The sequence below is a fragment of the Urtica dioica genome, chromosome 11, assembly GCF_054948205.1.
Source record: "Urtica dioica subsp. dioica isolate 48M chromosome 11, U.dioica_male_clone48M_v1_H2, whole genome shotgun sequence".
Lineage (NCBI taxonomy): Eukaryota > Viridiplantae > Streptophyta > Magnoliopsida > Rosales > Urticaceae > Urtica > Urtica dioica.
Genome location: NC_142766.1, coordinates 20,094,951 through 20,121,886, shown reverse-complemented (window position 1 = coordinate 20,121,886; position 26,936 = coordinate 20,094,951). Strand labels below are relative to the sequence as shown.

General features: G+C 38.3%; 4 protein-coding genes and 1 long non-coding RNA gene across 6 annotated transcripts; 3 read left to right on the top strand and 2 right to left on the bottom strand.

Moving 5' to 3' along the window:
• Window positions 1-7,023: 7,023 nt before the first annotated feature.
• LOC149382138 (uncharacterized) lies at window positions 7,024-8,640 on the top strand. Its single transcript, XM_089601459.1, has 4 exons — window positions 7,024-7,935; window positions 8,005-8,055; window positions 8,141-8,353; window positions 8,635-8,640. Exons 1-4 carry the CDS (start codon window positions 7,024-7,026, stop codon window positions 8,638-8,640), a joined length of 1,182 nt encoding a protein of 393 aa, XP_089457585.1.
• Window positions 8,641-8,988: 348 nt separating this feature from the next.
• Window positions 8,989-10,482, bottom strand: LOC149382137 (uncharacterized). The gene is made up of 3 exons (XR_016301978.1): window positions 10,105-10,482; window positions 9,257-9,342; window positions 8,989-9,141 (listed from the first exon to the last, which is right to left on the bottom strand). It is a non-coding gene; the product is annotated as an uncharacterized LOC149382137 (long non-coding RNA).
• Window positions 10,483-12,980: 2,498 nt separating this feature from the next.
• On the top strand, window positions 12,981-17,079 carry ABCG28 (ABC transporter family protein). 2 transcript variants are annotated; one of them, XM_089630811.1, is made up of 10 exons: window positions 12,981-13,015; window positions 13,229-13,302; window positions 13,479-14,389; window positions 14,604-14,900; window positions 15,234-15,561; window positions 15,595-15,725; window positions 15,834-15,982; window positions 16,093-16,382; window positions 16,485-16,618; window positions 16,717-17,079. In XM_089630811.1, the coding sequence occupies exons 2-10, from the start codon at window positions 13,240-13,242 to the stop codon at window positions 16,871-16,873; spliced, it is 2,460 nt and encodes an 819-aa protein (XP_089486937.1). In that variant the 5' UTR covers window positions 12,981-13,015; window positions 13,229-13,239; the 3' UTR covers window positions 16,874-17,079. The 2 variants fall into 2 exon arrangements, with proteins under 2 accessions (XP_089486937.1, XP_089486938.1); XM_089630812.1 differs by lacking the exons at window positions 16,485-16,618; window positions 16,717-17,079 and having other exon boundaries at window positions 12,988-13,015; window positions 15,234-15,725; window positions 16,107-16,323.
• Window positions 17,080-21,068: 3,989 nt separating this feature from the next.
• On the top strand, window positions 21,069-22,863 carry LOC149382135 (uncharacterized). Its single transcript, XM_089600970.1, has 3 exons — window positions 21,069-21,214; window positions 22,331-22,431; window positions 22,526-22,863. The coding sequence occupies exons 2-3, from the start codon at window positions 22,338-22,340 to the stop codon at window positions 22,669-22,671; spliced, it is 240 nt and encodes a 79-aa protein (XP_089457096.1). The 5' UTR covers window positions 21,069-21,214; window positions 22,331-22,337; the 3' UTR covers window positions 22,672-22,863.
• Window positions 22,864-24,236: 1,373 nt separating this feature from the next.
• On the bottom strand, window positions 24,237-26,118 carry LOC149382134 (F-box/kelch-repeat protein At3g18720-like). The gene is made up of 2 exons (XM_089601702.1): window positions 25,987-26,118; window positions 24,237-25,680 (listed from the first exon to the last, which is right to left on the bottom strand). Exon 2 carries the CDS (start codon window positions 25,649-25,651, stop codon window positions 24,467-24,469), a length of 1,185 nt encoding a protein of 394 aa, XP_089457828.1. The 5' UTR covers window positions 25,652-25,680; window positions 25,987-26,118; the 3' UTR covers window positions 24,237-24,466.
• Between the last annotated feature and the right edge of the window lie 818 nt (window positions 26,119-26,936).

Sequence of the window (26,936 nt, the reverse complement as noted above, 5' to 3'; positions counted from 1 at the left end):
TCAAATTAATCGAATACATATCGCTTATATCATTAATATGATTGTAATTTGTCATTGATACCTTATCATTCAAACATAATCAAATTCTTAAGGAATAATAACAACAATTGCTAGTCATTATAATAAGGATGAAAAAAAAAAAAAAACTTTTAGACAAAACATCATGTCTTGTTAGATAATTATTCGCAACTAATATGTGACCTCTTCCAAACTAATACAAGATAAGTAGCTACAATCTTGAGGGTTGGGACTAAACATCGATACCTTATTATATAAATATAGATATCGGTGATGTAACTATCTAATCAATTTAAAATTTGAGTTTAGCAAAATAGTCAAATTTTTCAAAATTGAAATACACTAGCCAAAATAGTCGGGCTCACCGTCAATCTCCACCACCAACGCCTTCGCCGTCTTTCTCCGTCGACATCGTCGATCTCCGACGCCATCGCCTTCGATCTTAGTCGCCATCGTCGTCGATCTTTGACTCCATCGTTGTCGATCTTCATCTCCATCGCTATCGTTGTCGAACTAGGTTAGTCAAGGTAAATTTTAGTTGGTCGGCCTTTATTTTCGTGTTCATGTTCGTGAACCCGTTTTTCTAAAATTTCAAAATAATTAATAAAAGTGTCCAAAATTTTAATCCACAAGCATATAGACTAGATATCTAAAAATTAAGAAATTTTGTTGAAAATTAAAGCAAACTACATTGGAAATGATTAATGCACCGAAATTGGGTTTGGGAGGCCTCGTCAACCTCGCTTTCAAGCTCACCTATAATCTCAATTCCATATGGTTGGGAAGGTGTGTGATTGGAGTTGGTGGATGTAATTCTCATATAAAATATTTGGTTAGAGACGGAGAATTTTGCCTATGTTTTTTCTTTAGATTTTTTTCGTTGTATTTTAATTAGATACAATTAGTTTTAGTGTTCATAGTCTTTGATTTTAGTTGAATTAATCATTTTGTAGGTTATTATTTTGGTCTATTTGTTAGAGCGATTCTAATATGATGTGTATACTCTTAGGGCATGTTTCGTTCGATGATTCTATAATTATGTTTAGTTCCTTTTTTTTGGGATGTAATTATAATTATACAGAATAGTTATTACTTCATTTTTATGCCAACATATAAAATGGAAAGAATGAATCATCCCGTTTTAGAATCATTTTTTTCTCCAGAACTATCTCTCAAAGTTTTAAACATTTTTTTTTCTCTTTCAAAGCGATTAAAACACAGTTAGAACACCTTGAAAGAAAAAATAACAATCACAGCTACCAAACAACATTGGCAACAAAACTGTGGACGATCGGTGATGTCGTCCTCTACAACCACGGTGGCGATAAATCTATCACCGTTGAGTATGAGTTCTTCGTTGACAATGTTTGCACTTATTAAATGTTTGTCGCAGATCTAAGATTTGACGTTCGCCTCTCTCGGAGACGACGACGACGACGACGGTGACGTAGTATCGGTAGACTGAGTTAAGAAGAATAAGCTTATTACGACTGTGGACGGCGAAATAATATTTGCTATTTATTAAAAGTTCACCTTTTTATAAAGTGTAAACTACGATTTTAAACAAGATTGTTGTGATATGAAAAGATTTAAATGAAACTCAAGAGGTAAAATAAGAGGTAAGCTATGATACTACTTCTCATTTCTTAAGATAATTACACGACTAAAAACATAACTAAATTAAGAATGCTAAACATCTTCAATACATGATCCCATTTCTAACTATAATCACAAAGATTAAATATAGAATTAATGGCATTTTTGGCCCCTCGTCTTTGACCTCTTTAACACCTCGATCCTTGATTAAAAAAACCTGCAATCTTGGCCCATTATGACCGGCCCATTTTCATATTTGGTACTTCTGTTAATTTTTCTGTCAAAAATGCCGGATACTCATCACGTGCAAGTCACGCCTGCTAATTGTAGAGGGTAATTATCGTTTTGCCCTTATCATCAAAGACCTTGAAGTCATCATCAACCTCTCTCTCGCTCTCATCTCCTTCCTCATCCTCCTTTCATCAGAGCCTTCTTTGACCCTCGGCGATGGAATCTCGTTCATTTCCCACAGTGTCGCCGCGAGCTTTCTCGCCGAGACCGGACCCGAGATTTTGGCTCCGCCTTCGGCTATGGCGTGCGACGGCGGTGCGTGCTTTTAAGACTCGGCGACGGTCCGGAACCTCGCCGATGCAGGGGATCGCGAGCTCACGAGCCTCCAAGTAGGCACGGGCGTACCGGATACGAACCACATCAGAACAAACCCTAACCCCCAAATTGGTGGTGTTGGAAATTCGATGAAGATTCAAACTTAAGAAATTTGAAACGCTTACTCACTCAAACACAAACCCCTAAATTAGAGACGCTCAAAACTCGAGATTGTAATTTGGACCTCGCATCTCGGTGACTCCATAGCTGCGGGGCTTCTCAGATCGGTCCTCGTCCTCGTCGAACTTCTTCCAGCTGTAAGAAACATGTGCGAGGGTGAGAAACTGGATACTGGGTTTGTGGAAACATGTGCTTTTCGTTTGTGGTAAAACCTCGTTACTTATTTGTGTCTCCCAAATTGATAATGAATTCTTCGTTATTGCTTTTCGTTTTTGCTATTTTAGTGTACGATTTTAGACAAATTATTTAAGGATTGAGCTTGGTTGTCGGAGGGTATGGACTATGTGAGATTGTTGAGGAATATTGCATTTTCGTTTCCATATCCTTTGAAAATGTAGCAAATTTGGAAATGCCGGTGAAGTTTGATCTGTGTTTCATGAAATGAAAGAGTTCAATTACGGCTCTGGAACTTATTTCTGAACTATCTGTGACTCTCTTGAGGTCATAAAACTGTTGAGCTAATTGTACCTCCTATATAATGTGTTGTGCCTTTTCAGTTGAAGATGTGAGTGACTTGTGGCCAATTGGTTTGAGGAGCGATTTCCTTTGAAAAGAGCTTGCTTGAATAACAAGACCCGAAATCCTGTATTCATTGAGAGTTTTCCTGCTGAGTTCATACTAACCACAGATGCGAGGCTGCGAATATGCGACAATTGTTCATGTTACCGGCGAGGTATTTAACGTTGCGTTAATGTTGATCTTAGAATCCCTCAATTTTTTTTGTCTTTTTTGAAGTACTTCAGAAACATGTGCGAGGGTGAGAAACTGGATACTGGGTTTGTGGAAACAGACAAGGAATTTTTAGAACTGTTGAACTGTGGTGGGGATAGCAACGGAGGAGGAGGACTGATATTTCGCGATTCGTCTTGGGATTTCACTTTGAGAGAGCACAGAGAGACGAACAGGACGAAGGATTTGGAGATCCAGGTCGGTAATGGCGGTTCTGCGATGAGGGCTAGTTTGAAGAAGGCCAAGCGAAAGTCCATGAGCGAAGAACCCGACGTTTACATGGAGAGCAAGAGCGAGGATTTCGAACCACCGCACGCTGTCGGCGGCGACAGAGCCGAGGATGAGGATTTCGAACCACCGCTCGCTGTCGAAGAGGATACTGTGATGGTTTATTTTTTATTTTATTAATTTTAATTGTAATATGATTTGTTTTCTAATTTATTATTAAATTACGATTTTGTCCTCAGTTAAAAAGCACATGATAAGCACATGATCCATTTTTCATCTGTTTTGACGGTTTTTTTAACAGAATGACTGAAAGTGAAAAAATGACTATCATAATGGGCCAAGACTGCATGTTTTTTTAATCAGGGACCAAAGTGTTAAAGAAGTCAAAGACGAGGGGTCAAAAATGTCATTAATTCTTAAATATAATTAAAAAAAGAAAAAAAAAACACTTTAACTAGCTAATTTTAGTAATGTATTGGCATCTGATGGTTAAGAATGACATTTAACTAGCTAATTTCATAATGGTTGCGCTGAAAAGCCATGCTCAGAGTATATATGTGTTATTTTTCCATCTTATTATTAAAAATTATTAAAATAGGAAAATAGTACATATATACTTGTATTTTAGTCAAATGTCGAGTTCATACTATCTGTTTAACTAAAATAATGAAATGTATCCTGAAATAGATAACAGTGTCACAAATCTCTCATTCATTGATATTAACTCTTATATAAGAAAAAACAATCAAATACAAATCAGTACCCTAATTTTCAAATTCCCAATTTTGAAATAAAAATAACTTTAAATTGAAATTAAATAATAAAATTCATATCTCCCAAGAGATGATTTCATTCCGAGTTCGAATTGCAACTCTGAATCCTGGATTATCTGTTCGAATCTGTGATTTTGATGACTATCAACCGTCGATTTTTACCCGTTTTCTTTTTTCTGTGTTCTTCACGATTAAGAGATTATTGTTTATTTTTAATTTTTTTTTTATAGAAATTATATATATGACGCGAATGAATGAAGATAGTTGGTGTTTACATATAAATATTATAGTCAACGTCAATGAAAGTCAATAAAAATTTAATGAAAAGAAGATTTGTGGTACTGTTGTCTATTTCAGGGTAAAATTTTGTCATTTTAATTAACCAGAATGTATGAATTCGACATTTTTTAAAATAAAAAATTAAACTCGACATTAAACTAAAACACAAGGTATATCTGTGTCACTTTCCCAATATTCATTTTCTTTTTCCTATAATTAATCAGTACATCAACCCCTACAATTAATAACGATATATTAGACATTTTAGAAAGAAAAACGAAATTAACTACATTAGCAAGGTAATCCTGTCTCTTGTCCTGTCCTATTAACTAAGATATAATAGTTATGGATTTTTTAATCACTAAAAATGGTAAAATTGTTTAAAATGTAAATAAAATACTCAAAGAGAACTAATTAGGTAAGAATCTAAGGGCTTTTCTAAAAGAAAATAGAGCATAGTTTAAAAAATAATAAATTTTTAAACTTTTTATCTTATAAAATTAGTATGTAGTTGATTATAGGGAAATTGCCACAACTACTACCAAATGAATAACTTTTTCCAATTTCCCACCAAAACCATAATTTGGCCAAAAATGCCACTAACTCAAATGTACAATTACCCTTTTACCCTCCACTTAAATTTTTCTTACAACCCACACCAACTCTCCCTCATATCTCATCTCACTCCTCATTTTCGCTCATATCCCGCTCATATCTCATCCCAAATCCCTGACTCTCTCTCTCTCTCTCTCTCTCTCTCTCTCTCTCTCTCTCTCTCTGTCTCTCTCTCCGTCGGTCTCTAAAACCCTCGGCGTCGCTACACCCACGGTCACGCAGAGCCAAACGCCTACGAGACCCAAACGCATACGAGACTCAAACGCCCACGAGACCCAAACGCCCACGAGTTTGTAGTCCAAGACCAGCCCGCGCCTACGAGACCCAAACGCCCACGAGTTCGTAGTCCAAGACCAGCTTGCCCACAAGGTTTGTCTCGCATTTTTTCATTTTTCATAAATTTCGTGGTTCAAAAAGTTCAAGTTCTATGTCATTTTGATAGTTTAAAGAGATTCAAATGTCCTGTTTGGTCTGGGTATGTTCACCAGTGAGTTCATCAATTGTTGACTTCAGATGTCAACAGTGGACGTCAACTGTTGACATCTGAAGTCAACAAATAATTAATAACTCAACTCTGCCTATGATTTTTGTACGCAGTGATGGCGGCTATTTATTTATTATTCAAGCACAGTGGAACTTGGGTTGAACCTGGTTGTTATCATGAGAATGGATCTTTCGGAATCATGGTGCCGTATGAAGTTAACTTCGCTAGTTTGATGCAAATCATTTACGCGAATTTGGGCAAATCACCATCCACTCATACCATTGGTGTTGCATACGCCATGGCTGGTGCCTTGAAACCTGTTGAGATAACCAACGACGCTACGTTAGAAGGTTATTTATATTTGAGGAAGAGGAAAGAAGATGACACGGAGAAATTACAATTGATATTGGAAATAAATGAAATTCCACCCGGGCTCGATTCTCCAGGGGTTGGATCCACTGGCAACAACCGTGATAGTGGTTGCGTTGGAAACCCGCCTACAAGAGTTTCTGACATGCCATCCATACCCGAGGAGGGGTGTGGTTCGGTTCCAACTCCTGATTCGGTAATTCGTGGTACGTTCGGATTGGATGACTTAAGGTTGTCAGACTATGAGACACAACGACAACAACAACGACAACGACAATGCCCTCCACCACGAAACTCACCTCCACCTATAAATTCCCGATCCCCTCCTCCACCACGCAACTCCCCTCCGTCACCACGATCCCCTCCTCCACCACAAAACTCCCATCCTCCACCACGCAACTCCCCTCCGTCACCACGATCCCCTCCTCCACCACAAAACTCCCCTCCTCCACCACAAAACTCCCCTCCGTCACCACGATCCCCTCCTCCACCACAAAACTCCCGTCCTTCATCACCGTCTACGCCGAATTCACATAGCGTCCCAAGTTCATCTACTAGGAGAGACTCAAACATGGATGAGGCTATTATTTTAGATGGTCATTCCCCCGTATTTATTGAGCGACATGCATTGTACAAGGATAAAAAGACTTTACAGAAACACTTGATGTTGTTCGCTATAAACAACAACTTCACGTATAAGACAAAGAACTCGGACAAAAACACATTGCATGTTGTTTGTCTGGGAGAGCATTGTAATTGGGCTGTCCGGGCCGTGAGAAAGGCTAACACGCCCATTTTCCAAATTAGAAGGTAAACTCTCTTTGTTGAATCATGTATGAAATTGAAATACTGTAATTAGATCTCTGTTTTTTGACATATGGTGTCAATTGTTGACATCTGGTGTCAATTGTTGACATCTGATGTCAATTGTTGACATTAATGTTGAAACTAAGTTTGTTGTAATTTTCATGTTTTAGGTTCGACAACGACCACAGTTGTGCCCTGAACGTAAGACAAGGACGTCACCCGCAAGCAACGAGTACTTTAATAGGAGAGGTTGTGAAGCATAAGTGTATTGATCCAAGCGTGGGTATGTGCAAACCGAAAGAGATAATGAACTACATGCAAATGGATTACGGGGTGTCTATGTCTTACAAAAAAGCTTGGCGTTCTAGAGAGCAGGCTCTAAAGTCCCTCTACGGCAATTCCATGGAGTCGTACGCATTCTTACCTAAGCTAAGGTACATGATCGAGACTAAGAATCCAGGTTCTTTATTTGACCTCGTCACTGGTGAGGGCGGCGTATTTATTAGTTTTTTCATGTCACTCGGCCCATGGAGAACGGGGTGGAAGTATGTAAGACCCGTGATTATCGTCGATGGTACTCATTTGAAGAACTATTACAAAGGAACGTTGTATACGGCGTGTGGGATGGACGGAAACAAACAAATTTTTCCACTAGCCTACTGTATTGGTCCTTCAGAGTCTAACGAAACTTGGATTTACTTTTTCGCCAAATTGAAAGATGCAATTGGGGAACGGGAAGAGCAAGTATTTGTATCTGATAGGCACGCTGGCATAATCAATGGCATCAAGACGGTATTTCCGAACTGTGATCATGGTTTTTGCATGTACCATCTTCACGGTAATTTGAAGACTACTTTCAAGGGGATTACGAAGGAGGTGAAGTGGAAATTTTACGGTGCCTCGAAGGCATACACTCAGCGGGAATTTGAAAGTTTCATGGTCATGTTGGACGCTGAAAATCCCGAAATACGACGGTACTTAGCTAATGATGTCGGGTATCAAAGGTGGGCACGATGCATGTTCAGGAGAAAGAGGTACGGTATCATGACGAACAACAACGCGGAAGCATTGAATGCATTAAATGTAAAAGTCAGACAATTTCCAGTTTCGAAGTTGATGGATTGGCTGAGAGAGAGAAGTATGAAATGGTTTTATGAACGTCGAGATGCTGCGGCCAAAACAAACACGCTCCTCACAAAAGTATACCAAGCCAGAGCAGACAAGTACATTGCATACGCTGTTCGAATGGAGGTAAAGTCTACAATTGTTGTATGTTTCATGTTTTGTACAAGATTTTGATGAAGTTATGTTTTCTACTAGGTGAGGCCATCTTCAGTCGACGAGTTTGAGGTCGTAGACAGAGAGGGGATTGTATATGCTGTTAATTTAGAAGAGAGGACATGCTCATGTCGGCGATGGCAGGCTCATAATTTTATTTGTCCACACGCAATCGCAGCATGTCGAGTACGTAACTGTCAAGTTGAGAACTACATTTCCGAGTTCTACTCTACGGAGTATTTGCGGGCAACCTACGCAGGTGTACATCATCCTCATGGCGACATTTCGAGTTGGAATATTCCCCCCGAGGTGGAGAATATCAAAGTTCTTCCGCCTCAACACAAAGCACGTGCCGCCGGTAGGCCCAAAAAGAGAAGAATACCCTCTCAAGGTGAGGACATTATTAGGCGCAAGTGTACGCGTTGCGGGCAAATTGGCCACAATCGTCAAACATGCAATAGTGCTACTCCTTTGTCCACGCAATAATTTCAGACTTCTTTGTAATTTCCACCATTTCAGTAGTGACTCTTGTTGATTTCTTAGTTTATTGAGAAATTTATTTGTAATCTCCGACTTGTATGTAGATTTTAGACATCTAAAGTCAACAATAGACGTCTATTGTTGACATCCGATGTCAACAATTGTTTGTGATTTCTTATTGTTCTCCATTAGTTGTGAGGGAACTAAACAATTTATGTCAACTGTTGACATCTAGTGGATGAATTTAAATTTAGTTATTCACTTAGGCATGCAATTCACAACATTACACATATATAAAAGGGACATAGTGTAAATAGACATATTAAGCAGTTTCAAGCATTCAAGTTATACAAAAACCCATACAAATATAAATATTACGAAGTTTAGACCAATGATGTGGGGAATTCATCGTCAGACTCATTTCTTGTTGATCCTCATCCTCCTATAATAGAGAAGTTCCTCTCTCTGGGTTTTCAGCATAAACAGTCGTATCCCCTTGGGCACGACTTCCATAAAATCTCCTTTTTCCTTCAACGGAGTCTCCCAATCGTCTCCGATGATTTCTTTCATAACCCTTTCGAGAGACATGATCGGACCCGATTCAGTCTCACTACAAAAAGTATCCAAGTACCATATGTACTCAGCTTGGCTCATTTGAAACTCCGTGAGTTGTGCATCACCGAGTTCCGATCCGCTTGCCTTATTAACATCAATTGACTACAATTTTAGTAATTGTCTACAATTATAGGTATGAATGTCTACAATCATAAAAAATAATAACCGAAAATCAGCTTTGCTTGGCATCAAAATGTACCTCATTTTTAGATAATTTTCTCTTTCGGGGCTCGAAGTCGTCATAGCTTGTCACCGGAGATTCAATGGAGTGTTTTTCTGACATTTCTGCATATTAGTATCAACAACGTTCATTATTGACATCTAATGTCAACAACTGATGAGAGAAATTGACATCTAAACTCTACAGAGTTCATCAGTTGTTGACATTAGATGTCAACAGTTGACGTCCATTATTGACATCTAATGTCAACAACTGATTATTGACATCTAAAGTCTTCATTATTTGTTGACATTAGATGTCAACAGTTGACGTCCATTATTGACATCTAATGTCAACAACTGATGAGAGAAATTGACATCTAAACTCTACAGAGTTCATCAGTTGTTGACATTAGATGTCAACAGTGGACGTCAACTGTTGACATCTAATGTCAACAACTGATGAGAGAAATTGACACCTAAGGTCATCAGTTGTTGACATTAGATGTCAACAATTGACGTCCATTGTTGACATCTAATGTCAACAACTGATGAACTATGTAGAGTCTACAGAGTTCATCAGTTGTTGACATTAGATGTCAACAATGGACGTCAATTGTTGACATCTAATGTCAACAACTGATGAACTCTGTAGAGTTTAAATGTCAATTTCTCTCATCAGTTGTTGACATTAGATGTCAACAGTGGATGTCAACTGTTGACATCTAATGTCAACAACTGATGAACTCTGTAGATTCATCCCAAACACCTAAAATCTGTTCATCCAAACAATATCCCAAACAATATCCTAAAGAACTGATGAACTCTGAAGATTCTTAACATACCCAAACAATATCCCAAAAAAATATCCTAAAAAGCGAAACGAACCTTGTGCGCGACCTGATCTTGGACTAAATCTGGAGTTTGAGTCTCGTCGGCGTTTGGGTCCTCGGGTTTTAGAGAGTTGGTGCGAGAAAGAGAGCTGGTCCTCGGGCACCTGGGTTTCTTGGGTCTGGTGGCTTTGGGTCCACCTCGGCGTTTGGGTCCTCGAGTTTTAGAGAGTTGGTGCGAGAAAGAGAGCTGGTCCTCGGGCACCTGGGTTTCTTGGGTCTGGTGGCTTTGGGTCCTCGTCGGCGTTTGGGTCCTCGAGTTTTAGAGAGTTGGTGCGAGAAAGAGACCTGGTCCTCGGGCACCTGGGTTTCTTGGGTCCTCGGGAAAAGACTGACGCGAAGAGAGAGAGAGAGAGAGAGAGAGAGAGAGAGAGAGAGAGAGAGAGAGAGAGAGAGAAAGAGATTGACTGGAAGAGTCATGGATTAATGTGAGATATGAGCGGGATTTTGAGAGTTGGTGTGGGTTGTAAGAAAAATTTAAGTGAAGGGTAAAAGGGTAGTTGTACATTGGGATTAGTGGTATTTTTGGCCAAATTATGATTTTGGTGGGAAATTAGAAAAAGTTAGTGATTTGGTAGTAGATAGGGCAATTTCCCTTGATTATATAATAACCACAGTTAATATAATTTATACAGCAAATTATAAAAAAATCTTCACTGAAAATATATAAAAATGGAGATCATAAACTAGATCATAAACTAATATTCATAGTAATACTGAAACTAGATCATAAACTCTGTATTTTTTTAAAACTTTATATATATAAAAAAAAAATAGAATATACAATTTTTTTTAATTTATAAAAATGGTAATTACTAATTTTTTGTAGAATTGAACTTGTATCCAAATTTCTTGTTTTCAAAATTACTTGTATTTTCGATGTATTCAATTCCTATTCCCTCTAATTAATTAGTGCATCGACCCCAGCAAGTAATTAGACATTGTAGAATAAAATTAAGCTATATTATAGGAAAGGCAAGCGATGCCTTTATTCTACATTAATAAATTTTAAGACGCTTAGAATTCTCTTTAAAAAAAAAACGCTTGAAATTCTACATTAATAGAAAAAAAAAAAAAAAACACACACATCATGAAACGTACGAAAGAAATCGGGTTCGGGTTAAACCGAATTTAAAGGAAACAAGAACCGACGGACCGTTGTAAATGCTTTCCACAAATATCGCCTAGTGTCTCTCCCCGCCATTTCTTTCTTTCCTCCCAGGAAAAAAAAAAAACAACCCTTCCATTCCATTGCATTTCTTTCTCTCAACCAATCGCACTTTCTCTCTCTTCCTCCCCAACCTCGCATATGCTCTGCAACGAAATTCCGTCGTCAAGATGATCGGAAAAAATTCATCGGCGGCGGCGGTGTTGTTGGTGCTCTCGCTGAGTTTTTTCCGAGTCAGCCATGGCCAGCTCAGCGACCACCCCGGTGGATTCGACATGTTCGCAGACCTCATCAACAAACAGATCAAGAACTTCACCGCCGTTTTCAAGGACGACATCATTAAGAATTACGGCTTTTGCATCACCGACGTGTACGCTTTGTCGCCGATTTTCGATCGACCGCCGATCGAGTATTTTTTTTATTGTTATTAATCGTGCGATTTGTGTTCTGGTAATGTTTCAGAGACGCTGATTATAACGGAGCTTTCAATTTCTCCAAAGACATTGGATTCATCTCCGCTTGTTCTCAAAGAACAAAAGGTAATTAATTAGCTGATACAGTTTGTTTCTAAAAATAAAATAAAAAAAGTTTCTATATTTCACATGGTAAGTTTATACGGGGAAAGAAAGAAAAAAAAATCACTCTAATAACAGAAATCCGGATCTTTATATGCGCCGTCTCATTGAAGACGATGATATGCCTTTATTTTTCTGAGCTATGAATGACAAGCCTAAGAGGATTACTTCTTATGGAACTTTTCTACATGATCTACTCATTTGAACCCTAAAAATCTGGTTATGATCGACTTCGAAGAATTTGATAATGATATTGGTTGGAATGGAAAAAAAAAAGACATAATGCAGAGGGTATGCACGGCAGCGGAAATAAAGTTCTATATCCGCAGCTTCTTCAATACGGAAAAAACGACTTACTTGAAACCGAACAAGAATTGCAATATGTCGTCGTGGGTGTCTGGGTGTGAGCCCGGGTGGGCTTGCAGCGCCGGCTCCGGCAAAAAAGTAGATCTAAAAAACGTGAAAGACGTCCCTGCAAGGACAACCGACTGCGATACTTGCTGCGAGGGCTTCTTCTGCCCTCGCGGCCTCACTTGCATGATCCGTGAGTCTCGATGGTTTCAATTTGAGCATCAAGCTTATAACGTATATTTGTAAAGTTTTTAATGCCTTGTTTAGCAAGCCATTGCTGGTTTACTAACTTTAGATTCGTTTCGTTCCTTTTTTTTTTTTTTTTTTATGAAGCTTGCCCATTGGGTTCTTACTGCCCACTAGCGAAACTCAATAAAACCAGCGGTGTTTGCGATCCGTGAGTTTATTCGTCTTTTTCTGATTTTTTTTTAGTTTCTTTATTCTCGATCTTTTTGTTAATTTTTTGTCGTTAGTTAGAATTTTTATTTGGAGAAATGTTTTCACAGGTATCAGTATCAGCTGCCACCAGGAAACACAAGCCACACGTGTGGAGGTGCAGATTCTTGGGCCGATGTATTGAGTACCGGCGAGGTATTCTGTTCGGCGGGATCATATTGCCCCTCCACCATCAAAAAAGTTCCTTGCAGTCGTGGGTATTGAAAATGATCTCAAAACTCCCATCATTTGTCTTCAATTTTTTCAAATGGAAAAAATTGGGATATACATAATGGCAAACCTCTTTCTGTACTTTATACTTTTTCTTTCCTTGTGTGCTTTCAGATTTTACTGCAGGACAGGTTCCGTATCTCAACAAGGTTACTTTCTTTTTTTGTTCTATATATAAAATATCGGTGCTTGATTGAGTTTTGTAGTTATTAGGTCAAGAAATCCTTTCAACATGGAATTTTGTGAGAAACAGTGTGACAACATATGTGTAAAAAAAAAGAAAGACAAATAATTTTCCTGTTATTCTTTTTAGTGAGTGCTTTTGAGGCGTAAACTAATGATATTTGTGCATGAACTTTCAGCCTGTTTCCGGATGGCAAGCTGTGAGCCAGGATCGGCAAATCAAGATATTTCTGCCTATGGGATTATGCTTTTCGTAAGTTGTCTCTTTACTTACTAATCCTCAAAATGCCTGTTGATATGAGCTAAAAAAAATACCATGATGTACTGGGAATAAACACAAAATAGTTTCTAGATATAGTTTGTTATAATATGAGTTCTAAATGTTATTTGTGTTCTAAGACTGTCCTTTTCTTTTGTTTTTCGAAATAGATTGGATTGGGCTTCCTGCTTCTCATTATTTTTAACTGCTCTGATCAAATCCTCGCAACCCGTGAGAAGCGACAAGCGAAATCCAGGGAAAAAGCTGTCCAAAGTGTACGAGAAACTGCACAAGCGCGTGAAAAATGGAAATCTGCGAAAGACATTGCAAAGAAGCACGCGGTTGGACTACAAACACAGTTATCGCGTACATTTTCACGCAAAAGGTCTACGAAGGATAGCTTGATGAAAAGCTTCGGACTAGGCAGGCATGGAAATGATTCTTCAGTGCCTCCTCCACCGGTACAGGCTTCGTCAAGCACATCTCATGACACGTCAAAGAAAAAGGAAAAAAGCAGCCTTGTGAACATAATAAATGACATCGAGCAAGACCCGAATAGTCACGAAGGCTTCGACCTGGAGATTGGAGACAAGAACATCAAAAAGCATGCGCCGAAGGGAAAGCAGTTGCACACTCAGAGCCAAATTTTCAAGTACGCGTATGGGCAAATCGAGAAGGAAAAGGCTTTACAAGAGCAGAATAAGAACTTGACGTTCTCTGGTGTCATCTCGATGGCTAGTGACATTGAGATTAGGAAGAGGCCTATGATCGAAATCGCTTTTAAGGATTTGACTCTAACACTGAAAGGGAAAAACAAACACCTTATGAGGAGTGTGACAGGTAAAATATCGCCTGGACGGGTCTTGGCAGTTATGGGACCATCCGGGGCTGGAAAAACAACATTTCTTTCTGCTTTGGCTGGTAAAGTGACAGGGTGTACGATGACTGGTATGATTCTCATCAACGGAAAAAATGAATCGATCCACTCATACAAGAGAATCATCGGTTTTGTGCCTCAAGATGATATCGTGCATGGAAATTTGACGGTGGAGGAGAATCTATGGTTCAGCGCACGATGCAGGTATACCATAATTTGGGATTACTGTGAGTGTTCTTGTGGTGTGGGTGATATTTCACCAGTTTCTGCTTTGTTAATATTCCCTTCTATAACATGTGATGTTTTCTGTTTTATGAGCTATATCCGTCCGCAAAGTAATTGTTTCTTGCTTTGAAAACAAATTACTAATGTGCTCATAAGAAATAGTAACCATTTTCCTGGTTTTTGTTTATTGCAGACTCTCAGCACATCTGTCAAAACCAGAGAAGGTTCTAGTTGTTGAAAGAGTAATAGAGTGCTTAGGCCTACAAATGGTGAGAGACTCCATGGTTGGAACAGTGGAGAAGCGAGGAATATCTGGCGGCCAAAGGAAACGAGTAAATGTGGGGCTGGAAATGGTGATGGAACCTTCACTTTTGATTCTGGATGAACCAACGTCTGGTTTGGATAGTTCATCTTCTCATTTACTTCTCAAAGCCTTGAGGCGCGAGGCTCTTGAAGGAGTAAACATTTGCATGGTTGTCCACCAACCAAGGTAATCACAAATCACAACACACCTCTAAAATCTGTTTAAAAAAATGTGTATTTTTGGAAAATTCTCTTTTCTTCCTTCACTCTTGGAAGTATTTTATTTGATATATGAATCAGTTAGCTATTTTTTTAAACAAGAAATCCAATTTAATTCTTTATGGTAAAAAAACATTCTCATATTGATCTAAACGGCTTAAACTTCAAACATTATAGCATGTACTGTGGTAACTAGCTTTTTTTTTTTCAATCGGGCTATGTCCATATAATTATATAAGCAATTCTTAGTGGCCGCATCCGATGAAAAATATATGATTAATTTTTTTTCCCTCTATTTCAGCTACACGTTGTTTAGGATGTTTGATGACTTGATACTTCTAGCTAAAGGAGGGCTCACGGTGTATCATGGACCGGCAAAGAAAGTCGAAGAGTACTTCGCTGGCATTGGGATCGTGGTTCCAGAGAGGGTCAACCCTCCCGACTATTTCATCGACATCTTAGAGGGGATAATAAAACCGCACACAAGCACTGGTGTGGACTGCAAACAACTACCCGTTCGGTGGATGCTTCATAACGGCTACGCAGTTCCCATGGACATGCTTCACACCGCCGATGGCATATCAAGATCCGCGGCTGAAAGTTCCGCCGGAGCAAATGCAGCAACTAATGTTGACCTAGAGGAACAGTCTTTCGCTGGAGAGTTGTGGCAGGATATGAAATGTACCGTTGAGTTAAAGAAGGACACTATACAACACAATTTTTTGAAGTCGAGCGATTTGTCGGACCGGATCACACCCGGCTGGTTTCAGCAGTACAGATACTTTCTTGGGAGGTGAACAATGAACACACTTTTTTCTCGACCCTGATTTTTTTTCCTGGTTGTATAATCAATATTGTGTCTGATGGTGAACTATAATTTTATTTTATTTGATTTTTGTAGAGTTGGAAAGCAACGGTTACGAGAAGCTAGACCACAAGCCGTAGATTTCTTGATTCTCTTGCTCGCTGGAATTTGTTTAGGAACAATTGCAAAAGTGAGCGATGAAACATTTGGTGCGCTTGGCTATACCTACACTGTTATAGCAGTTTGTAAGCATCCTTTTCTTTATTCCTTTTCCATTTGGTATATCTCTATGTTTGCAACCTAAGCGCTTCATGTATCAATTTCGTCAGAAAATAAAAATCTTTTCCAATTCCAGCTCTTTTATGCAAGATATCGGCTTTGAAAACGTTCTCACTAGACAAGCTACACTACTGGAGAGAAAGCGCTTCTGGGATGAGTAGCTTGGCCTACTTCCTTTCCAAAGACACCGTTGACCACTTAAACACACTGATTAAACCTCTGGTTTATCTCTCCATGTTCTATTTCTTCAACAATCCCAGATCATCTTTCGCAGACAATTATTTTGTTCTGCTCAGTCTGGTTTACTGCGTGACAGGTATCGCCTATGCATTGGCCATCTTTCTCGAGCCTGGACCCGCCCAACTGGTGACCATTTCATTCTCTTACTTGATATAAATGACACTATAATTGTAATGAAAAAAAAATGCATAGATTTGATTATAATTTTTTGCTCCCACTGTAATGCAGTGGTCAGTGCTTCTTCCGGTGGTGTTGACTCTCGTGGCGACCAACACCAATCACAACAAAGTCGTCGAGATACTCTCTAATTTGTGCTACACGAGATGGGCATTGGAAGCGTTTGTTATTGCAAATGCTAAAAGGTAAAAAAATTTATGACGCCATTTTTTTCATCTTATGTTCTCTAGTATGTCTTTTTGTTTGTTTTGAGGTTGACTTTATTTTCGGGTTCGACTAACAGATACTCAGGAGTGTGGATAATAACGAGATGCGGTTCGCTCATGAAAAGCAATTTCGATCTTAATAACTGGTATCGTTGTCTGGTGTTACTCGTGTCCACGGGAATTCTAGGCCGAGCTGTTGCGTTCTTTTGTATGGTGACATTCCAAAAGAAGTAGGGTATGTAGATAAGTTAAGTGGAGATAATTGTATCCCAAAGCGAGTATTTTTTAGGGACTGAAATGTTACATTTTTTTTTTCTTTCGTAAATTGGATAGGGACATCTCAACTTGCGGATCTAACAAAACTGGAAATTATTTGGCAGTTGCAAAGAAGATGTGCAGTCTTTGTACAGCCATATGACCGATTGAGAGATCAGTGTTTTGCCAAGAGACTGAGAATATTTATCAAACTTTATATCTATGGGCAATAATAAACGGCACAACTTGTTTCATTACAACCTATAAAAACAGCCTATTGAAAGAGATCAAAACTCATACTAAACTCAAATAGACAACTGAAGAACATTCAGCTCAAGTCAGAGTCTTGCTTTTAAGAGTATCGTCACGTTAAAAGATAATTTTCTGTATAAGAAAAAATTGACAGCCAATCAATTTTTTTAACAAAAAATTGGCTACGTAAGCCACCTAAACTATAAGAATTGTAAATTAGCCAATCTTTCGTAAATACTTTGTAAATAGCCAACTTGCATACGTGGCAGCCCATTAACTACCTAAAATATATGTTTGATTGTGTTAAATAAGGTTTTTATTAATCTGTTAATAAGTTTACTTGGCTATTTACAAGAAATTAACCAAAGGTGGGCTATATCTCAATCCACTATATCCATGTGGCTATATAACTTAATAACATACTGTCGAATCAAGCTCATTACAAGTTCTTTCATAACTTGTCGAATACATACTGTCTTAACTTGTGTTAATTAAAATTATTTTTTTAATTGTTAGACAGTTCACAGTTGCACTAAAATTTCAAAGAATAACATCTAAATGAGTCATATGTCTAGCTTATCTTTGTTTTTGTATTTTTTGAATGAAACAGAAAAATGTAGATGTGTTTTCACTGTCACATGTATGGTGAAGCTAATATAGCTTTCTTATATAGAAAATTCCACAAATATCGATTTCTTAACAGAAAATTAGAAAAATAATCAATTTAAACGTTTGACATTGCTAAATAGCAAATGTTTAGTAAATCTTAGGTAAATAGCCGTAAATAATGACGTGACCTGATATATGGAGGTGATTATTTATCTAATATTTACGTCTGTCAATACATGAAAAATGACTATTTAATTAAGATTTATCAAACGTTGACTATTTAACAATATCAAACGCTTAAGTTGATTATTTTTCTAATGGACCCATTTCTTAAATATACATTATAAACCTCCTTGTTATAAATCAAATTATAAAAAAAAAAAAAAAAATTACTCCATACAAAAAAAAAAAACTATAAAAAGCATTAAAAAAATGGTCAAGTAACTCATGAAACTATAAACAACTAAAAAGAGTAAAAAAGAATATATAAAAATTATGAATAATGATTTAGAATATGATAAATAGTAATTTTAGGTGTGATATGTTTTGAATAATCATGGACGTTTGGCCGAGTACCACTTCTAGTCTTGGTCGGAACGAAACGTTCCTTGCCCATAAGGACTAGGGGGATGTTTGGTTCAAAACTAAAATTTGAATGGTAATGAGAATGATAATGGGAATAAGAATGCTATGGAATGCAAAACTTATTACTTCATTTGGTTTGATTTTATTCCTTTATTTAATAACAGAATGGAATACCATTGAAGTTACCAAAATAGCCTTCTTCTTGCAACTTCATCTTCCCCAAATCTTCTATTCCTCTGCAACTTTTTTTTTCAGTTTAAAAAAAAATAAGAAACCAAAAATTAAAGGGCTTCAAGCAGAACCGTTGGCCAGGGAGGCCGCCGCGGTCGGTCGGGCTCGCCGTCGACTTCCTCATCGAGCACCTGAGGAAGCTCGTCTCGGCGATCTTCGGGAAGAGTCTTCGACAAGCTCGGCGCGCTCGATTCGCAGACTGTCGAGGCTCAACGGGCCTTCGACGCGGCAAAGGCAAAGCTCGACGGGCTTAAGAAACCCCGCTCAGCAATGGTCACGCGGGCCAGCGTGTCCATCGTCAAAGCTCGTTTGTAATCGTGTTTCATGGGTCTTTGTTTGGACGAGGTAATACATCAAGCTTTTGACGAGCGATGCGGGAATTGGTGACGACCGACGTAGCCACGGCGACGACCGACATAGCCACGGCGGCGACATGACTTCGACACGTTTGGCGACGGTGTGATGTTCTGAAGTTTCAAAATGATCTTTACTCTTTTAAACACAACCAAAAAAAAATATTATTTATAAAGGGTTAATATTGAAAAATAGAGAATCAGTCTAAAGAATTCTCATTCTTCTCATTGTGTGATGGAATGAAAATTGAGTAATGAGCATTCTGTGGAATGATACAGAATGATGATTACATCCTCGTAAAAATGAACCAAACACCAGAATAAATATTTTTGGAATCGATTCCATTCCATTCCCACCTTATTCCATCAAACCAAACATACCCTAGAAGTTTTGAATCCATAACGGAAATTTTTGGTGTTCAAAATTAGAATGAAAAAAAAATTAGTAAGAGTTTATGGACCATTTCCAGCAAAAAAATTTAGCCAAGATAAATGTTCCACAATAATAAATAATAATAAAAAAAAGAAAAATTGTCCCATTTGTCACCAATTTCATAACATTTTCCCAGTTTTCACCAAAATACTAATTTGGCCCAAAATGTCACCGATATATCAACAATGTTGACATAGATGTCAACAATATTGACATCTAATAGTGAATGGCAAAAATATATGTCAATATTGTTGACATAGATGGTGGCATTTTGGATCAAATTAGTCTTTTGGTGGAAAGTGGAAAAATGTTATTAAATTGATGGCAAATGAGGCAATTTCTCCAAAAATTAATTGACATCATAATATAAAGCGAAATTGCCCCATTTGCCACAAATTTCATAATATTTTCTCGCTTTCCACCAAAAGACTAATTTGTCCCAAAATGTCACCATAAATGTCAACAATGTTGACATCTTGGTGACATTTTGGGCCAAATTAGTCTTTTAGTGAAAAGTGAAAAAATGTTATAAAATTTGTGACAAATGCAATTTCTCATATAAAAAAAAAAAAAAAAGTTAATGGTAGTGTTTGGTACAGCTTATTTTAGGCTGTTTTTGTTTTTACAAAAAACTAAAACAATTTTCAGTGTTTGGTGAAACCGTTTGTAGCAAAAATTTATAAAACGATTTCTAAAATCATACGTGAATCTTAAAAGCTAGGATTCCTAGCTTTTTCAAAAATCGTTTAAGCCTCCTGATACACAATTATGTTTTTATCCTCATATATCCTCACATCTCAGTACTGCGACTTCAAAAAATACATAATTCCAGATAAGAGCCTATTTCTCTTATCTTGCAGATGATATAGGTTCTTTATCTATGTCTTCCCTGTCATACCAAAAAAAAAAAAAAAAATTAAATCAGGCGTTGAGTGAAATGACATAGATCTGAGATTTACAGGGAAAATAAAATAATAATAAAAAAAAATTCATACAGCGGCAAACATATCCAAGACAGCCCATGTCCTCTTCCGATACTCCGACGCCGATCTCAAGGTCGAAACAAAAATAATCACCTCAAAACCCCGAACCAGAAACCTTAGACCTCAAAACCCCCAAACAAAAAAATCAGCTCAACTGATTTGAATAAATAACTTGAGCTTACCTCGATCGCGTGCTCTGACCGCCGATTACGTTTCCCCGGCGTTGTGTGTGTGTGTGTCTCTCTCTCTCTCTCTCTAAAAAAAGTCGCGAGTCTGTCGGCAAGAGAAAATGTTGAGAGAGAAGACTCTTACGAGTCTGAATAGGCACTACTATTATATGAAAAGCTAGTTAAAAAAATGGTTGATTTATTTTTATTTTTTTCCCGGTGGAGTATGTAATGTCAAACTAAAAGAAGTAGTAGGTCTTTAAAACCACGTACGAAAACTATGTATTTAAAATATTTTATATGGCACATTTAGCATCCGACAGTGTAAATAAGCATATAAATATTAATTATTTAATTTTTAAGATCATGTCTATTTTAGTCTTTTGACCATAATATATTTATTTTACCAAACGTTAAATCAGTTTTTGTTATCAACAACAATTGTTTTATAAACAGTTTACCAAACACCCGATAGTTTTAAAAAAAAATAGTTTTTTTTTTAAACAGAAACTAAAAGCACTTTAAAAAAAAAAACAAAGTTGTGCCAACGGTGCCAATAACCACCCTAAAATCCCCAATTGAGTTTTCACATCCTAACATATCATCTCTCACGTCTCACCGACGATCCTCTCTCACCTGAAAGCCCGATTCTCCTTCTCGGCTCTCACTCTCGCCTTTATTCCTCTCGTATTTCGAGACCATCGCTGGTGAGTTATTGTATCTCTCTTTCGATTATTTATCTCTGCTCTTTGTTTTGTTTCCTCAAATTGTTGATTTCGCTAGTGAAAACCCTTGGTAAAACTCCCGTATTGTGCGGTATTCGATTATTTTGCTTACGGACTATCAGCCCCGGGAATCTCGTGTTTGGGAGTTTTCTTTCTTTGTGTTCAATTAATCTTTTTTTGTTATACAGAGTTGTAATGTTTTCGTATGAAATAACAAGCTATCCGTTTGATTCAATGTTTGAATTATGTGAAAATTAGGGTTCATAACCATGCGTTTAGTAATACAAGCGTAGAATGTCTATGTTGGGATTAAGAATTGCAGGAATGTTATGAAGAAAAAAAAAAGATTAGATGTGTTTTTGTATTGTAGACAGTGGTCTATCCTGAGTATAAAACTTAACAGGGAAATGAAATGTATATGAATAATTCCCACGGAAAAGGAGTGAGTTAAAAACTTCAATGCTCGACTAGAAAAATGGACGAATAGTTTATTTAGATTTCAAGAAGAAGTATGTGGTTCCCCCGTGTTGTTTTACTTGAAGCTGAAAATCATTTCATCAAACATGTCTTACATAATTGCATTTCTGGTCTTTGTGTTGATTGTTACATAATTTTGGAAGCAAGATTGTTCTGGTTGTACTTGCACCCAGATGTAAAAATCCTACCTTTATAATTTTATAAACATAATTGTTTTCTCTGATACTTTCAACACGGCAATTCTGTAAGGAAAAATTGATTAGGAATATAGCCATTTGATTGATTAACAAAATAGCCAAAGTTTCAAATTGGCTTCTCTTGGGGTAAAAAAAAAAATTTGAAATCAGATTAGTGCACATTTTGACTATTTCACTAAGTTAAGACAACCCTTGGCGATTTTGCAAATTCATTACTTTAAATTGGCTATTTAGCTACATCACCTAATAACTCGTTTAAGCAGCTTCGGATTATTACTGTTCCTTTTTCCATGATGAATTCATCCTTGATTAAACTTATTAATGGAACCAAGTTTCCACTGGTGTACGTTCATAGCTTGTTTGCTACTATCTCCGGATTATGTGACTTGACTGCTATTTTTTTTTCTTCTTCTTCCCACTGCAGTTGAGACATGGCAGGAAAGTACATCATAGGCTCTCTTGCGGCATCAATTGGCATTGCATATGTATGCGACTATATGATGTCTGACAAGAAGATATTTGGAGGTAAGTTCATTACGGTTTCAAGATCTCATTTGTACATGAAAATTTCTTTTGGCGGTTTACAAAGATTTAAGAAAAGTTATGGTTTGAAAATCAGGCACGACACCACACACAGTTTCAAACAAAGAATGGTGGGCTGAAACGGACAAGAAGTTTCAGGCATGGCCTCGCGCTGCTGGACCTCCGGTCGTTATGAACCCCATCAGGCGCCAGAACTTTATCGTTAAATCACAAATTGAGTAGAGTCCTAAAGAGTCTTTTGATGATGTTTTTTTTTTTTTTTTTTTTTTACTCAAATTGTCAGACAGGGAAGTTAATAAAAAAAAAAATTGTTGCACAAATCATTAATGTCGTCACATCTGTGTGTTCAAACGTTTTGAAAATCGGAAGCAAAGCAATACCTATAATGTTATTGCATTCTTTGAGATTATTTAATAGCTTCTCCAACGCTTGCTGCCCTAGTGCATTGCAGACAATTTTAACTTCACAAATATTTGTTTTTATCTTCGGTAAAAATAAAAAATAAAAATTGAAATAATGCGGCTAGGTAAATTTAAGAGCAGAACTTTCACAAACATTGCAACTCCTACCTGAAAATATAGATTACAAGGATATACAATAGAAGAAGAAAGACAAGTCCGTTTCTCAATTTCACTCATACTAAACATTTTGTTGGAATCTAAATGGTGCCATAGATTAAAATGTGCCACGGAAACGAACATGAATAAACTTCTCCTGTTATTTCCATATAACATACTTGCCGAAACGTGCAATTCTGCGCACGACCCTCGATTTTACAGCCTCCACCAACGACACGTCCCGCGAATTCTTTAACGGGCTCGGAAACCACCACCGCCGAGATCACGTTCTCGCCGAGAAAAATAAGCCTTTTCGTCGTTCTCTTCCGCAACCCAAGCTCGCCCCGCCAAATCTAACCTCAAAACACGAGATCCGAAACCCCACATAGGCACGGCGTAAAGATCTCCCTCCGAGAAACAACAGTCCAATTCTCATTTCCGGGAGTGGGAACTCGACGCAATCAAATCCGTCACGGCCAGCTCGGCGAAAGAAGGCCGCCGATTTTTCTTGCTAAAGAAGCAACAATAGAGCGTGACAAACAGAGGCGGTCCATGTTCAGCCTCAGTATCTCATCCGGGAGATCAGCCATCCCAAACACAAATATATAAGAAACTAGCATATAACCTAACCACGTTTAATTCTTTTAAGTTACCATTCTTCACAAAACCCAATAAGGAGAGATTGTGTGTTTCTCATTAAGTTAACCAACGAGTTCAGAATCTCAAAAATCCCCGTCGTCGTGATCCTCATATTACCTCGATTTTATTCCTCGAAAGTGGAAAACCCAATAAGGAAAGATCATGTCTTTCTCGTTAAGTAAGTGTATCTTAAACCATACTAATATATATTACCTCTTATTTATATGCCTAATTTGTAAGTTTCGGTAAGGGCGATTCTATGGCGTTGCAAGATAATATTACCTTTTTATTTTTACACTCGCCCCCTCAATATTTAGTTGATGGATTAACCCTGGTAACATTAGTGATCAGTCATACGAGGCGAACGGAAAGAGGAGCGTCTTTTGTTACAAGTACTATTGTAACTTCTTTTCATTTACCTCGTCAGCTATACTATGGACTCGAAGCTCAAATCTTACATAGATGAATACACTTCTCTAACATACAATTTTCTGAATTCCCAATACGGTTCTCTCAAAGTGAATTAAATGAAAAATGAACAACTTGTTTCTCTTTTCTAATGTCAACCTTCTACTTACACAGCAACTGAAATAAATGAAAAATACATCAACGGTTGATAACTCGACTCTTAAGCAGTGTCTGCAGATTTAAATATTTTCAGAATTCGATGAGTTGATTGATATAAGATCAAAACTCTTAACCATTATTGCGTCGGGGGTCGGGGAATAGTATCATATATTAAGTAGAGATTATGAGGATGATGAGAAAAAGAAGAGTGGACTGAATCTAAATTCGACAAATAAAAAGGATGGCAAACGAAATCATAGTGTTGGCGGTTCTATCCAAAATGTATCTAAGGATCCAAGGCAGTGACGAGGGAAATGGCGGATCACGTTACGTGGCCACGAAAACGACCATAAACGAGGCTTTCTTGATGTTCTCTCAGAAGCAGTAAAACGAGCAAAGGTACATCGTCGATAATCAACTTGAATACCACTACTATTGTCGATTCTGCTCGTGACATGTCCCGCTCCCGCGAATACTTTACTGGGCTCAGAGACCACCACCGCCGAGATCTTATCATTGCCGTGAAAATAAGCTTTTTCTTCCCTTCTCTCTTCAATCCAAGTTTTCTCCGCAAAATCTACCCTCACCGCAAACGACACCCAGACATGACGTACAGATTTCGTAAACATGACGTAAAGATCTCCTTCCAAGAGACCCAAGCTGTTCTTAAAGTACATATATATGGGTATTGATTCAAAGAGCCGGACCTCGGTCCAATCAAAGCCATGGCTCGTGTGTCGAAAGGCCACCGCTATTCCCCTCCTAGGGAAGTAACAGTAAAGCACTCCGTTGCCACTTATCAAGCTGTATTCATGACCAAATCTCATCCAGCCGACGATGTGGGCCCCGCTAAGCATGTCGGTCTTCCATTTTTGGTCGCCGCTTCGCCACGTATGCACCACCATTATGGCATGTCTCGGCACGAAATTGAACCGCACCGCGTACACGGCAAAGCGTCGCTCAACGGGGAAGTAGTTGAAGGCATAGGCGTATCGGTGAGTATTTGCATCGACCCTTGGGAGGCGGAGAGTGCAGCGAGTGAAAGGGTTGTAGAGGAACGGTTCTTCGAAGCGGCAATAGCAAGCCACGAGCAACCAACCGGAGCTCGTCGCAACTATTTGGTTGCCGTGACCTGAGATTAAACACGCGTTTTGGAAAGGGGCTTCGAAGAGGAGCGATTTTCGGGTCGTGGGGTTGTAAAGAAAGTAGGTCGTCTGCTCGTTGTCGTGTATGAAAACCCACGGGGTTTGGGGACGGGGCTCGACGCGCTCCACGTCGTGCCAACTCCGACACACGGCTCGGAAACGAATCTGGTCCTCCGAACCGAGGCGTCCCAAAATCAGAATTAGTATCTCGTCTGGAAGATAAGGCGCTGCGAGCTTGCTGTTTTTTGTTTTGTTCCGAGTTCGGGTTTTCTTCAACCATACGCGGCGTCCCATGTCGGCGTTCTTCTTCGTCGTCGACGGCCCTATGGTATATTTTTATTGCCAAAACGGAGATTTGTAAATTCAGTCATCAGCACTGCTATGATATATTTTGAATACAAAACTTCGGAGTGGAAAGAGTTTATAAGTAATAAATAAGAAAACAAAAACTTATTGCCAGAACAGAGATTTGTTAATTAACCACTCGCATAGTGAGCCTCGTATTACCGAATTTGTTGATTCATTCATGATCAACATTCAACACCACCACGGCGTAGTATGATATGTAATCGATAGCAAATTCTATTATTCTCGGAAGAAATGAAATGTTATTGGTCAAATTTACGTACCCTTTCTTTTAAGTGGTGGCGAGTCCGATCAGCATGAAAGAGCAGGAATGACGGCGAGCAAACGGCGGTGGAGATTCGGAATAACTCACGCTACGCTTGTTTTTATAGTAAGATTTGGGGTTGGCCTGGTTTTTATTTGGGAAACTTGATAAAGCAAGCTTGATAAAGCAAGCTTGATAAAGCATGGGATTTGAAAACCAAACCATGTTTTGGTTCCCTTAGAAAAACCAAGCATTTCACCATGTAAAAAGCCCAAATTACCCTTAAATGAATTTTTTTTTTCAAAATCAATCCTTCACTTACTCACTCCCCTTCCCTTCCCTTCCCTCACGTGTGGTTTTTCAATTCTGAAACAAAAATAAATGCACAGCCCTCCCTCCCATACCTTCCCAAATCAATTCAAAACCCAAAAAAAAAAAAAAACCGAGCCCTCTTCTCTCAGTTCCCTTCCTCGTCAGTTCTCCCCGTCGTCGCCACTCGTCATTTCGGTCCTTCGTCGCCAGTCCAGCAATCTCGCGAACCAACAGATTCCTCCAGCCGAGTCGCGAACCAACCGAGCCCACAGCCAAGCACGCCCATCGTCTTCATCATCTCCACGCACGCCCATCGTCGCAAACCCCGACGCACGGCAAACCCCGAAGATAAATGGGTAAGTTTCGATCCTAATTCGATGATATTTTGTAAGAGATTTGTTTGATTTCCTGAAAAAAAAGAGTTTGAGTTCGTCATGTTGGATCCAGAAAAAAGTTCGAAATTGTTGTCTGTAATTTCGACGTTTTTAGCTGTTATTTCGATTGCATTTCGAAGATTTCGATTCCCACGCCCTAATTCGTTTAAACTCAAATTTTTGGGCCTTCTATGTAGTTAAACAGTTGAGAGAAGATAAATGGGTAAGTTTCGATCCCTAATTCGATGATATTTTGTAAGAGAGATGTTTGATTTACTGAGAA